The following is a 14855-nucleotide window of genomic DNA, read 5'->3' on the forward strand; positions in this document are numbered from 1 at the left end:
ATGGCCAATTTAAATTTTTGAATATTTTGACCTTCATTTTTTTGTGTTTCAAGGGACAATACATCTTTAAAATAACCAAAAAATGAAGAAAAGCAGATTGAACCATTTACACCGATTCGTTCTCCAGCACTTTGAAGCACCTATATGAGACACCCATATGAGAGCTCGCCGGAACAGTATTCACAGGAGCTCGAGTGAAAAAGGCATATGTCTTCCTAACAAAATAAGAAGCATGGAATTGCATGAATCCAACCTTGATATTATGTAGGCCTAACCCTCAGTACTTTTGTTGTTGAGATGTTTCCTAAAACTACCAATCTTGGAAATAAAACCATACACGAGTCTAACGTGACTCCCAGGCTCTTTACCTCAGACTTCACCATTTCTTTGATTGGAAGAGACTTTGGAAAAATTTGATTGAAAATGAATACAGTAATATCAGTTTGGATTCGTTCAAAGCCAGAAAGTTTGAAGACTCACAAATTTTGTCAATGCATGATGATATCTTTTCAATTTCTATATCTTTGTCGACACTCATAAATGTATAATGGAGTTAAAAATCATCTGCATACAACAGGACACTGCATCCATGATTGTGGTTGTATTGGCCTCTTCAAAAGGAGAAATGTAGCACAGGATATACAATAGCGGTCCAAGTACTACAGAACCTTGGGGAACACGTAAAGGACAGTGCCTATACTGAGACGATGAATCCCGAATAGTTACGGAGAACCGACGATCATATAAGTACGATCTAAATTAATCTAAGACCGTGTCACTCCGAAAAGGTGATAGACAGCTCAAGAGTACGCTGTGGTCAACAGTATCAAATGCACTACAAAAATCAAGAATTGCTAGCAGGACTTCCTGTTGATTATCGAGAGCTTGCGTGATGTCATTGAGCAATCGAATAAGTGCAGTTTCAATACTATGACCCTTATGGTATGATGGAAAAGTTTGTGTTGAAAGATATGATTTGAAAGCTGTAATGAAACAATTCTTTCAGGAGACTTTGAGAGAAAAGGTATGTTTGATGATATAGGTCTGTATAGGTCTAAGAAAAGCAGTTATGGTCAAGACCATACTTTTACAATATAAGATAATAATATTAGGTAATATTGTTTGATAGAAGATGAATATCAATATGCTTTACCTTGCCCAATGCGGAATCTTCTTTGACGATGATTTAGATGATTCATGGGAAGGATTATTTAATTGTAGGCCTATTTGTAATGCTGTAATACGTGATTGTGTGCAACAAAAAGATGAAAAATCCCTGGGTTAATGATGATAATTAGGAAAATTATAGCTATGAAAACGTAGATTATTTGAGAAGGCAAGCCCGGTACCACTCTTGCATGGGAGATGTACAAAGTGGTTCGTAATGTTGTCAAACAGTTATGCCAGCAATCTATATGTGAACCATTTGTTCACGAATGACAATACAAAAAAAGGTTCACCGACTCAAACATTAACAGATCTCTCATCTGTCATCTGATCACTTTTTTTTATGTAAACCCTTTCTTTCACTGGTAAGGCCGATTTGCAGATGCGAAAAGAACAATATATAATATAGGAATATATAATAAGGGAAGGCGACATGGGAGAGAAAAGCCCCACCCGACTTCAAGCAACAACAGTATTGAGATCATCCTGAAGTTCCATAGAATCATAATAGGAACCAATAACATGAAAAAAGCTTCAGGTCATCGGCATACATACTGTAAGAATATGTGTGTGTGACAACATTAGGAAGTTCATTAACAAACACATGTGTGAAAACTCAGATATTCAAAATTTCTAGACCTAGAAAACTCAGATATCTGGCTTTTCTAGATCTAGAAAACTTAGATATCAATATCTGAGTTTTCTAGTTCCAATCATTTGAATCATTCCATTATTAATCGAAGGGTAGGTCATTTGAAATACTAGAGTATTATTGATTACTGTGTACGTTTTCGTACTAATATTGTAAAATGTAGAAGCGGCCTACCGCTTAAATCATTAAAATGTGCGCTTAAAAATTAGGCATGGTTGGTGTGGGTATGAGTTGGTTGAGGTACGAGTTATTTTGGGTACGATTTGACCACTTCTAGCCTAGTAGGGCCAGGCCTACTCTTCGCGATACATCGCGATAGTGCCCGCACGTTGAGCCTTAAATTGATTTTGCTTAGCTATGCTAGGCCTAAATTCTAAGCCTACATTTTAAATACTGTATTTCTTTATGAATTAATTTGTAGGCCGCTACTACAAGTTACAATAATTATTAACACTAAAGGGTGAGCTCGCTTCGCTCGCTTCCCCTCTAGGAAGTGTAGACGATGGTTCTCGGAATGATAATGTTCTCCTTATACGTTTTCTGTTGGTTACCATTATTGAAAATGCTTGACATTTGTAAAACTAAACTACTTTGTTTCACAGTGTTTTAGATGATTAATAACATTTTAAAGTATAGTTTTTATTGTTTGGTAGGGCCCTTTGGGGAGGCGGAGGTCATTTGAGGGAGGTGCTTATTCGAGGGATATATGTTAAATTTTGTAGTTTTAATAATATGGTAACATTAATAATCAAATGAAATCCTCTAATAGATATGAAAAGTGGTAAAAAAGAATAACAAATGCTTGGTAAATTGTAGATAACAGTGCGGTGAATTCTACTACAAATAGTATAATTGTGTTATTATAAATATGTGGATGGACGTTTATTAGATAGTTGGGTTGGGGGGGGGGGGGTTATTATTGAAAGTGATGTTTTATTGGAGAGGCGTTTATTCAAATGAATACCATCCTAATAATTATTAATACATTATTTAATTTAATCATCTTTTGAAACTAACTGCCGTGACAGAGTGGGCCCAAGAAAGAAGACATTACGGCTTGCAACATGGGCAGACATCTCGGTCCTAACGGGACACAGGAAGATAGCCTACAGTTATTCCTGCAAGCTTACTCAATAAAACTCAGCTATCAGGATTTCACTCGAAAAATGTCTTATCAAATCTCCCTATGTAATTTTATAATACCACAATATATTCTGATTCTTTATGACGTATATTTAATTTGATCTTTATTAATTTGCAGTATAATTTCTATTATTTAGCTACTGTACCTTCACACACGCGCGGTTTTAAAATAAACAAAAAACTGAAATGGCATGACTAATGGCCAACTTAAGCTCCAGTCCTACTATCTGATTTTTTTTTCGTCTTCCAAAGGGACACTGTATTGATTGATGGAAAGTGCCTGTTTCCAGTCACCTTTAGGGTCAAATCTATTATTTTAACTGCTCCCTTGTGTATAAAAGAGAGAAAATATTTTAAACCAGGTTGTTGCAAGGTGAACTTATCTTAAACCCGGAAATCTGGGAAGAATTGAAATTGAGATGAAAATCTAATGTTGAAATCATAAATTTTGTTAAAAAACTCTTTATAATATCTTCCTAAGATAGAAATATGGAACAATAGCGTCGATGTGAACACTAATGTTATCAAATCTACGTTTCGCGGTACATCTCAGATAGATAAGGTAGGTATCCAAGGCGGAAATTTGTACCGAAGTTTTTGCATTGTGCTCGCCTATGTCAGAATTAACCATAATTACCTCCGCCAAGGAGGTTATGTTTTCACCCCTGTGTGTGTGTCTGTGAACAGCCTGGAGGCCACAGTTTTTATCAGATTCTCACCAAACTTAGCCACAATGATCAATGACTCATCATATAATTGTGGTTACATTTTGAAGGGTCAGGGTTAAAGATCAAGGTCCACAAAAAAAAAAAAAAAAATACTAAAACAAAAAAAACCTCAGCCGGACTTGAACCAGGGACCTCAACTGTGAGTGGCTGGATACATAACCATTACACCAAAGTCTCATCCACTACTTTCTAGTGTGCAGTTAGCCTATTTACACTTTAGAACTACGGTAATAAAAAAAATGTAAAAAAAAAACATTTTCTGTAGGGGAATTTTACAGTAGGCGGAGGTTTGTACTCTCGGAGTACCCTCTAGTTTATATAATAGATTAGTAAGAAAATGTATAATAGTTAATACTGTAGTATTTCAAACAAGCTACCCTCTGATTTATAATGGAACGATCCATTTGATATCTGAGTTTTCTTGTTCCATTCTGGAACTAGAAAAGTCAGATCTGAGTTTTTTAGATTTCTAGATACTGTATAAGAAACTCAGATATCTGAGTTTTCTAGATCTAGAAAAGTCAGATATATTTAAGATCTGAGTTTTCTAGACACCCGTAAAAATGTTGTCAAAGAGGATACGTTTACATTTAACATTTTAGATAGACAGGGAATCGGAGAAATAGGTCAGTAATTGGTGTTTCAAGATTACGAGAACCTCATTTAAAAATAGGACAGACGTTAGCTTGCTTCCAAAGTTCAGTAAATTTTTCAAAAAAAATATGGATGTAATGCCACTTTTTGAAATATTCACCTCACCTTAAAAAATGTATTTAACACTGTACACAATTTCAATAACAAATTAACAGTGATTTTTATTTTCTTGTTTTATCTACATTTTTCAAAATGCGCTATTAATGTCAGAATTTATCAAAACCCATTAGATGATTAAAATCACTCGGAAGAACAAACCTATAAGGCTGATAAAACATAGGATAGTCTTTAGCACGAAGTGTGGTAAGGTTGAAAAATAAATTTTTTTTACTAGGTACCACATCATTGCTGTGAAAGTGAATTTTCTTTTCAAGCAAAAACGGTGTGAAAACGTGAGCAACATAAGTATCTTTGGAAGAGTTGTGGTACAGCTTCAATACAACTCTCTTAGTAAATATGCGACTCGTTGTAGGTATCACTAATGTGGAAATTGTAATTCCAGCTACATTTGCAAATGTCTCAAAATTAAATGAAGTATGTTCAAGAGTACCGAGTATAATGTCTGGTGCAAGATACAATCCTAAACATGCAGTACCATAAAAGAAAACGTTGGATAATCTCAGGAAAAGCCCTGATCTGAATTTATAGATTAAACGATCAACATTTTCCTTTTTAACAAGCCTGTCTTTAAAATATTCGCTTGTAGGATCACTCCATCTGTCCTTCAAGGCAGCACATGTAGCAATTGTTTTATGTGTTGAATTCAAATTGGAAATCTGAAAAAGAACAACAAAACACAAAAAGAATTATAAGAAAGGAACCATTTAACATGAAGCAAGACAAAATGTTATGATTGCAGTGATTTGAATTCATAGAACTACATTAGGTGTACTGTTAGTTGCATCTGATATGTCTAACATTTTCAGTGAAAAAAAATTAATGTGTATAATTGCAGAAGTATAGTTGCATCTGAATGTGTGTAGTGTTGTATTACAGGTATAGTATTCAAATATTGACTGGGCTGAGGGGCATGGTAAAAATATAGCCCAAGGTGATCTGCAGACTATACTATATCCCTAGATGAAGTCGAGGGATATAGCATGTCTCCAGATCACCAAGGGCTATATTTTTTACCGTGCCCCGATTAAAGCCCAGTAAATATTTGTTTTATATACCATACCAATTTGGCTAAGCTGAAGCAAACGCAAACATGGACTTGGTTGGAGTAGGCCTAGTTAGTGGCACAGTTTCGCTGCCAAGAAGCAAACAAGAAAGGCCTGCATTTGATAGTTCAACATACAGACTTATGTAGTATTCAAGAATTTGAATATAGAAATTACAGAATGTGTCGTGCATCTGAATGTCTATAGAACGTTTCCGTTTTATGTAAAATTGTTTCTACCAAAATACTATTAATGATCTCACCAGTTTGGCTGCTTGAAAACTTGAGTAGCAACAATTGGTAGATCTTGAAATACTACATAATGTATTTAAACTGGAAGCTAAATACATCTTTATTGGTATAATAACATTACTTCCCTTCCTGGTTGTCCAAAATCTCTAGAAGAGAAATTATTTGTTTTTGGAGGATTAACACATTTTCATTGACAATTAATAAAATAAAAAATAATTGTATACTTCCCTTGCATTTTTATTGCTTTTATAAAAGACCTGATTGTGGTCATACTAATCTACTCCTGGTATCACCCGGGAGGGTTTTTATGATAACAAAATGATATCAAGTACATGTTTTACTGACATGCTCTAAAATATTAGAAAATTTATTTAAACTTATATATATTTTTCTTTGCAGAAACAAATTTAAATCAGTTAGAATATTGTTAAACTTTTCATTCTAAAACATTTCAATAGTCAGCTTCTTCATCACAAAACATTTTTAAAAAAGTAAACAATATTATGAAAGACCCCACTCATCCGTTACATTACTGTTATCTATATTATAAGTGACAGAGTTTGTCTGTCTGTTTGTCTGTTTGTTTGTTCGTTATACAACATTTTGTTACTGCACATAATCTTACATATGGGGTATCAAAATGACCGCAATTGTACCGGGAATGTTCTAAGCTATATTTCAACATCATCCGCCACCTAGGATCCAAGTTAGGGACCAAAATGTGGTCAAAACCCCCACTTTCGATGTTTGTTCGTTATACAAATTTCTGTTTCTGCACGTAACCATACGTATTGGGTATCAAAATGATGGAAATTGTACCCGGAAGGTTTTAAACTACATTTTAAAAAATTCCCCCCGACTCCTGGGGTTTTTGTGGGAGGGGTGGGAGGGGTGGGGGGGGGTTTGTGGTGTGGTGGTTTGTGATGTCATTTTTGCTAGGGCTCGGGGTTGTAGGCTATCGAATTGTAAAATATATACTACAAAAGTTTTACAGTATTTTAATTATCCTCAGGAAGGCATTTGGGGAAATATAGATATAGATATACATATTTTATTCATTAACCAATATGACACCTATTCAATTACACATTTAGCAAAGTACTTTAACCATATCCAGCTATGTATCGGTCTCTTGGATTTTCTCATTACAGACATCCATTCCTGTGTGAACATACACAGTACAAGTACATCACGATGCCTCCAAGAAAAAAACTTGGGGTTGGGAGTTGTGGTTCAGGGGATAGTGGGGGTTTTGCTTAGACTAGAATTGTGTTTGGAAAATGTTAAAGTATTTAATTATTCCTGGGAAGCGGCTGGGAGTTTGGGGTGGGGATGTAGGCCTATCACCATGACCGAAACTGTATTTGGAATGTTTTAAACTACATTTGAAAACTGCCACTGAGGGATTATGGGTTGGGAGTGATAATAACATAATTTGTACTGGAACCGTCTTCAACACATCACCCAGTGTATCTGGGGTGTGTTTGTAGGGGGGGGGGGGGGGGTGGAAGAGCGAAAATACTGGCGTAATGAAGTAGCCTATATGCTTGGAATTGCACTAGGAAAAGTTACTATATTTGAACTGTCTAGGGGAGGAGTTAAGGTTTGTTGATTGTGGCTGGGGTGGTGAGAGGAGAAAGAAGGCTGGGGGCCCGCAGTATCTAAATTAGATATTTTAATTATCAGCCAATATGACACCTATTCATTTACACAATTTACAACGTACTTCAACCATTATTAGACCCATCATAAGTATGTATACTCCTCTCAATTTGAAGCTTACGTTGAATTGAATTTGTCCATCACTGGGAAGAATTTGTTTTTGAAAAAGAGTATGGGGTGGTATTGAAGAAGGGTGGAGGTTGGTGAGTATAGACAGATACTGGCGTCGGGTGTTGAGAAGGCTTTAAACTAATTTTGAAACCCGCTCTGGGGCGGGTATAATTGCTAGTAACTTAAATAGATCAGGTATTAGGCTACGACCTCCAAGAGCAAATCTTTGTAGAACTAGAAAATCCTTCGTTGTAAATAGCATTCATATTTTTAATTCTAATGTAAGACGATAATGCAATTTTTAAATAGTTTTACATCTTTAACAGTTTTTTTATTTTTAACTTTTTTCTTGTATTTTAATCTGTTATAATACTGCACGTTTTAATATTGTTGCAACATTTTTTATGTTTGTTTTTTATTGTTGTTTTAATCTACCAAGCAAAGTGAATTTCCATTTTTATGGACAAATAAAATTTCTTGAATCTTGAATCTTACTATCTATGTACGATTCAAAACAATTTTGTCCACCGCTTAAAATCCACCGAAAAAAACACAATGTATAAGCATCGCAGAAAAACAGTGGTGACAAACGCCTATGCTACACACTGTTCTGTTTTTTTCGATGGATTTTAAGCGATGAACAAAAATGTCTCACATTTCATCATCATACACTAAAGGTAGGCCAATCTTTTAACCAAATTTTACAGTAATTTTTTTTTCTAATACGACCCTTTTTTAATTAACTTTGCTATGTAAATGTGTTTTTTTTTACTTATCTCACAGACTTCTTCCGTAGCACAAAAATCATGACCCAAAAACCAAAATTGAAGAAAATAAGGTATAAAATGTCATTTTTGGGGTGATTTGACATGGAATGACCCCTCTAACTAATCGCCCGAGATATGCACATTTGACCCTACTACTGGCTGCTACTACTGGCCTGCTACTACTACTACTAGGCCTGCCTACTACTATACTATCTAGTATAGTAGTAGGCCTAGTACTATACCTAGTACTAGGGCCTAGGCCTAGTAGTAGCTAGTTAGGCCTAGCCTAGACTACTAGCTACTACTTACTAGGCCTACTAGTACTACAGTACTTTCTAGTAGTAGCCTAGGCCTAGGCCTACATCCCTACCTAGGCCTATATATATACTCTACTACGTACTAGTACTGTAGTTAGAGGTCTAGCCTACTATGAATATGATGACTCTCTAGGCCTAGGCTATATACCCTATATATATCAAGCACTGGCGATAATAATAGTGTACACTCTATCTTTGTAATGATTTCATGCGTCTATGCGGTGAACAAACGATCGGGACCAAGGATGATCGGGGCCATCATAGAGACGATCGGGCCCATTTTTTATGCAATACAGGTAAACCCGTACCTCCTCCACCAACTCGTACCTAAATTTGGGCTTACTTGTACCCAAAATGTTGGCTCTCCCTGGGCCATGTTTAATGCTATTTAAGTATACTTATATTACATTTAAACCCAGTTTTATTACACTTTTAGGTACCAATCATAATGATCGATACTATAAAGTAATAATGGCAAAAACTACTGACCTAAAAAGTATAATTAATATGTCAGACTCGTACGAAAAAATCACAGCTTCCCCACCGTTTGGGTACTACTTAACTTCTTGCCAAGTTAATAATTGAGGGCACTGTTTTACATGTGGAAGCAGAGCTATACATAATATGGCTCTGTTGGGGAAGATGTCAGTGGCTGCTTAGTCCTGTGTGATGAAGACTTACATTTAACAATAAGTAGGCCCATGCCTACTGTATTGATTGCTGCATTCTTTAAAAAAAAAGTTATTAATCTATTATCATGGAGTTTACTCCATGCTATTATTAAAGTTGAATTGCCTTAAACAAATGTGTATATGATCATTTCACTGAATTATTTAATAAAAATAAATGGAAAACGATCATAGTCATTGTTGCTGTCTAGGCCTATATATATGTATAGGCTAATTTGACAACTATAAAAGTGCGTGTTTTTTTTTTATAAAAGGGAAATAATCCTCGGTCAGCAAAAACACGTACGGTAGCTGTTATAGAGGAAACATCTGCCAAAATGTGTATCATAATTTTACTGACAAATTTAATTTTAAAAATAATATGGAAAACGATCATACGTTATTACGTTGTCGATTTGACACGCTATATATGTGCGTGTTGTTTTTATAGGCCTAAAAGGGAAATCTCGGTCAGCAAAAACACGTAGCACGAAATCTACATGTGTTAAATTTATTGGTTTCCACATCGATTTAATAAACATAATGGTTGTATAGAGGTATGGGGCGTCAACGAGTAAATTGGCTTTATTTCACTATCCTAACAGCACCATGCTCATTAAAAGTTTATCGGCGTTTCATAGCAATAGCTTTGCTAACGATATAAATAGATTTTACTACACTTGCAAATCCAGTCGGGTAGTAATGAACACAGGTATATTTGTCATTTAGGTCAAACGAATTTCTGTGCAAATCGGACACGTACACAAATTAAGAATGTTTGACATTGACGTGTTTGATGTTTAAAAGATAATCATCTATGGTCCTGGTTTAAATTCCACAAATAATAAATATGTCAGGATTTGAAATGAATATTTGTTATTCCTCAGTGCAGGTCATGAAGTTTGTGCAAATACCTGCTAACATTCCTCAAATTCTTATCTTTTTTTTCTATGCCCGTAAAGTTATATATTTATACAACTTAATTATTTATACAATTTTATCCATTTCTAATTTTTAATAGTCCGGGTGTAGAAATAAAAGGGTGTGCCTTTCATTGGTCACAGGCTGTTTGGCGCCATGTTCAGCAAGTTGGTCTTGCAACAACTTATCGAGAAAACAATTAGCTACCTATGTACATAAAACAATTAATGAACCTGCCATTCCTACCGGCAACGCATATACCAATGGCATTCTATGCATTGAAAGCCAGGACAAACTCGCAACAATTAAAGCAACTCGTGGATTACATGGACCACCAGTGGATCCAGAACAAAATGTTTCCTGTCAGCGCCTGGAGTGTGTTCAGGATGACAATCCGCACCAATAACGATGTGGAAGGTATGTTTAGCAAACATGGACGGTTCGTTTTTGACAGCTTTTGTCGAATTTTAATAAAAAAAATTAAAATACGTAAATAAACAATATGACTGTGATTGTAAAAGTAAAAGGTCTGTTTTGACAAACTGCTGGTTTGGTGGTAGCAACTACAGTAATAGTAGAACCCTCATTTTTTGGCCCTGAAGGCGTCTTACACCAGTACGCTTCTTTTACTGCTGACCAATCACTTTAAATGCAATTATTAACTTGTTTCCCGGATGGCATAACAGGTTGAACTTGAAATTTATATCCTCATTCCACAATTGAGGCGCGAAGCTGAACTAGTATAGTTGAAGTAGGGGTCGCTGCTGAGGACATGCACCGCCAGGTGAAACCTCAGTACTTGCAGCTGCAACACCACATCCAATCTTTCTGGCTCCGGTATGAAAAAGCCACAACTACAATTACAACTAGTGACTTTTTAAAAACCGTTAGCAAAATCTATGGAAATAGAAAATCATAAGACAAAATATTATCATACATACTGTAACATTAAATTACTTCATCTTCATGATGCCTACAAAAGTACAGCTGTAATTGTTTTATAAAGGATGAACTGATAACTCTGCTGCATTCAAGTATAATCGTTTAAAATGAATTTATTATGCTGAATAAATTGAACTGTGAAAGTTATTATCTGTATGTTTGTTGTTGTTGTATCTACTGATAGGCCTAATCGTTATGACGCACAATTATAGGCCTAAATACAGTACATTGTATGAGGACACAGAACTAAGGATTGACTATTAGAGAATTAATTACCAATGCCAACGTGCTATATAAATGAAATTAGACGACAATTAGAGGCTCGACCAATACCTCAATCTCTCCTATGTATAAAAATCAATTATTTGGGTTCGAGTTAGCCAAGTTGGGTACGAGATGTCATGGGTACAGGTTGGTTTGGGTACGTTTAAGGGTGGGGAGTTGGGTCGAATAAATAATTGGTATACCATGTTCATGTACCAGAACCTCGATCCCCGCATAGTATTGTTTTCAGAAACAAGATATTGCGAAGGCTGAGGTTCTTTGGATTCACTGGCTACAAAATTACAGTAGACTGTTGTGTCGAAATAGGTGTTTGTTTACGTTGAGGAAAAAGTGTATTTTTTGGTATGGGAGGTATGACGTTTTTTTTTAAACAGAAATGTTAAGCTTTTGATTTTGGAATTATTTCCAGCTTCTTGTGTCGTGTGAACAATGATACTTAAAACTCGTTTTGGCAATGAAATCGTGTTTAATTCACATTTTGAAATACAAATATCATGAAAGTAAAAAAAAAAAAACCACTATTGGTTCTCTGCTGCAGCATCCGGGATAGTTCTGCTGTTTCGCCGTCGATGCTTGCGTGCCCATCGCCAGATCCTTCGAAGCCACGGCACACGAATTCGCCAACGGTGGCGACGAGGTTGGGCAGTAGTACCTTCCTGTTGATTACTGCCTACTGTTGCGTTATCACCATCAATGGCTGGCGTCGTGGTCTCGTCACGACGTGCCATTACATCTCCTTGGTGTTGGTTCGTTGTTCCATCACCAGCACTGTGATCCATTACTCTATTCCTATCTTCGATCTTAACTAATATAACTGTCGTCTAGTCAGTAACGCCTGGGACTCCTCATTTGAGCGGGAATGTCCAACTTCTTGAACATCGGCTACACTATTAGCACGATTAAATTTACGTTGCCTGATTTCAGCTATGTATTCGCATAGCTGTGCAAATTTCTCCTCTGCTTCGCGTTTTAAGTTCCATCCTCATTTCTTTTCTCAGAAAATATCTCTTTCTAAAACCGTCATCTGGGAAAATCTGTAAATTCTTCGCATTTTCATCACGTTTTCTTGATTTCAAACTCATTTCGTATGCGTGTGCACACATCCGACGTCTGTTTTCATAATATTGTATTTTTTCATCTGTCGTTCCTACGGGGAAAGCACCAGCCGGTGTTTCTTGTAAATTTTTAACTCGTCTATCGGCTAGGCTAAGTCGACGTAATCGGACATCAGATCAGTAAACCGTTGAATCTCATAACGGGCACTTGCTAGCAAGTTTCTGATTGTTCCAGCATCACAATCATTTGTTGAATTTACTGGAACTTGTTTAGGTCTTCTAAACGATGACGGTAATTCGAGAGAGCGCTCTCGGTTGTTCGGTTCATGTCTACGATGGGTCCCAGACTTATGCACATGACCTTAATAACAAAATAAATGAAAATGAATTGTTGTACAGTATAGGCCTAAATCAATTTAATAATCAATGCAATTACAGTATTATATAATAAAAATACTACATAAGTAAATTATCTTACCATTTGGCATATCATTTATTAATTATCTTAGATTTCTAGTTAATAATAGCAGATGTGGTCAGTATAAAACGATCTTCTTCGTTTTAGCTGTTCAATTGAATGTTTATTATTGCCGTTTCCATAGTACAATTTGACCCGCATTCACTAGTAAAACGCGCGCGTACCACGTACCAACACAGATCGGAAATGATGAGCGCGCGTGTCACAGTGCAATGTGCAATTTGGAAATGGTTCAAATGGAGCGAACCCAAAATGCCCAGACAGAAAGTGGGGAAACACCGATGGAATACGTCTTGCTGAAGTTGCACAGCTTCTTCAATAACGATTTGGAAGCCATGGACAGCATGTGTAGCGAGAAATTGAGGATTCTGATTTACAACGGAGCAGCCTGGACATTAAGTTTCAGTCGAGATGACCCATTTACCCTCCTACCACTTCTGATTGGTTTGCCATATCACAGACATCGAGTGTTGTTATTGAAGGATCAGATATTGTTTGTCTTTATGACAGCAATGGCAACATTCGAGTAGCTGCAAGAGCCTCTAAGATCACACCTGATTACAATGAATGGTACTCCCTGGTCTTTGAAACATCTCTCCAAAGTTGTTTATCCGGGCCGCGACTATTTTGGCCGAAATGACTTATCAAAGTTAAGTTCGCTTCCACTACTAAAGCGAATCATTCGCTATCTTATGTACGAATGCCTAGTGTGAGACAATACAAAATAGACAGAGGAAATAAATTGCTTAATTAGAATGAACAGAGTGTCAGTTCAATTTGAAAGGACCCCTTTCCCGGTTTATTTTTGCCGGTTGCATTCAGGAGGAGGAACAACTGTTGTTTTGGTTTCTTATTTTCGCAATAATGTTAACATAAAACTATCCTATTAATTTAATGTGAATAGCTTAAAACATTATCAACTTCGACAAAACAATTTTTTCATACATTAATGAACAAAAGTGCAATCAACAAGTTCCTTGCTATAATTGATAGTTTATATAGTATAGGGCCGGGTATCGCGTTCGTTTCAGTACGGGTTGACCAGCACTTTTTTATGTGCCCGATTACGTTTGGCTCGATCGTCTTAACATTGGGCCCGATAGTCTAGTCTTAATCGTTGGGCCCAATAGTCGTAACATTGGGCTCGATAGCCAAGTGTATCGTTTGTAAATCCGTTCCATTATAGTTTAAAATTGAGTTATCGGCACACACGTACCGAGATGAAGTGAAAACAGAGTATTTTGAGTGTTGAGATTGTTCTTAACGAAAAAGCGTACATTTTTTTACTTTTTTATATATAACCTAGTACCTACCCAGGTAGCCCATATGGGACCCATATCTCAAGAATCTGGGAATATGGATATGTCGAGTAGAAAAGTGACGCTTAGTAACGCAATTTACTTACAGAAACAAAGTACAGTACAGATATTTTTCCCTCTAAAAAAAATGGTATCGTCGAGAATATATTCCCCTGGCGGCGGACATTCCGCCTGGCTGACATGTCACATATCGCATGGCAGACAGTCTGCAGCAGGTAATCGGATAAGTCGAGTAAACGATTTTATGTGAATCCCCGCGAAAACCAACGAACATCAGCAGTATGCAAAACGCACATGGATTTTTTTAATTTTTGCTGTACAGTATTTTAAAAGATGGAATCGAAATCACCGATTCGAAATGATGTTAATCTGAAACCTATTTTTTGCAAATTAGGTAAGTTAAACGTGTGTCAATTTAGAGAGAGGAGGAGAGAGGGGAGTAGGCCTACATCCTAGCTAGGCCCTACTTCTAGCTAGCGGAAGCCGATCACTCCGGCCGCCGTATCAGTTTAGCGCGATATTAGCGAGCTTTCGTTGTAGTACGGAAGTAGTTCAGTACGGTAATTTGAACC

At 36.4% G+C, this 14855-nt stretch overlaps 2 protein-coding genes across 3 annotated transcripts in view; one reads left to right on the forward strand and one right to left on the reverse strand.

Moving 5' to 3' along the window:
• Nucleotides 1-4501: 4501 nt before the first annotated feature.
• LOC140056671 (transmembrane protein 70, mitochondrial-like) lies at nt 4502-9412 on the reverse strand. Its single transcript, XM_072102119.1, has 3 exons — nt 9105-9412; nt 5770-5904; nt 4502-5120 (listed from the first exon to the last, which is right to left on the reverse strand). Exons 2-3 carry the CDS (start codon nt 5854-5856, stop codon nt 4551-4553), a joined length of 657 nt encoding a protein of 218 aa, XP_071958220.1. The 5' UTR covers nt 5857-5904; nt 9105-9412; the 3' UTR covers nt 4502-4550.
• Nucleotides 9413-14478: 5066 nt separating this feature from the next.
• LOC140057276 (rotatin-like) overlaps nt 14479-14855 on the forward strand; it is a 110331-nt gene continuing 109954 nt past the window's right edge. For both annotated transcript variants that reach the window (XM_072102859.1, XM_072102860.1), the window contains exon 1: nt 14479-14677. In XM_072102859.1, the coding sequence (XP_071958960.1) occupies nt 14617-14677 (61 nt within the window). In that variant the 5' untranslated portion in view covers nt 14479-14616. The remainder of the gene's footprint in view (nt 14678-14855) is intronic.

This window comes from Antedon mediterranea, chromosome 8 (assembly GCF_964355755.1).
Source record: "Antedon mediterranea chromosome 8, ecAntMedi1.1, whole genome shotgun sequence".
In the NCBI taxonomy this organism is placed as follows: Eukaryota; Metazoa; Echinodermata; class Crinoidea; order Comatulida; family Antedonidae; genus Antedon; species Antedon mediterranea.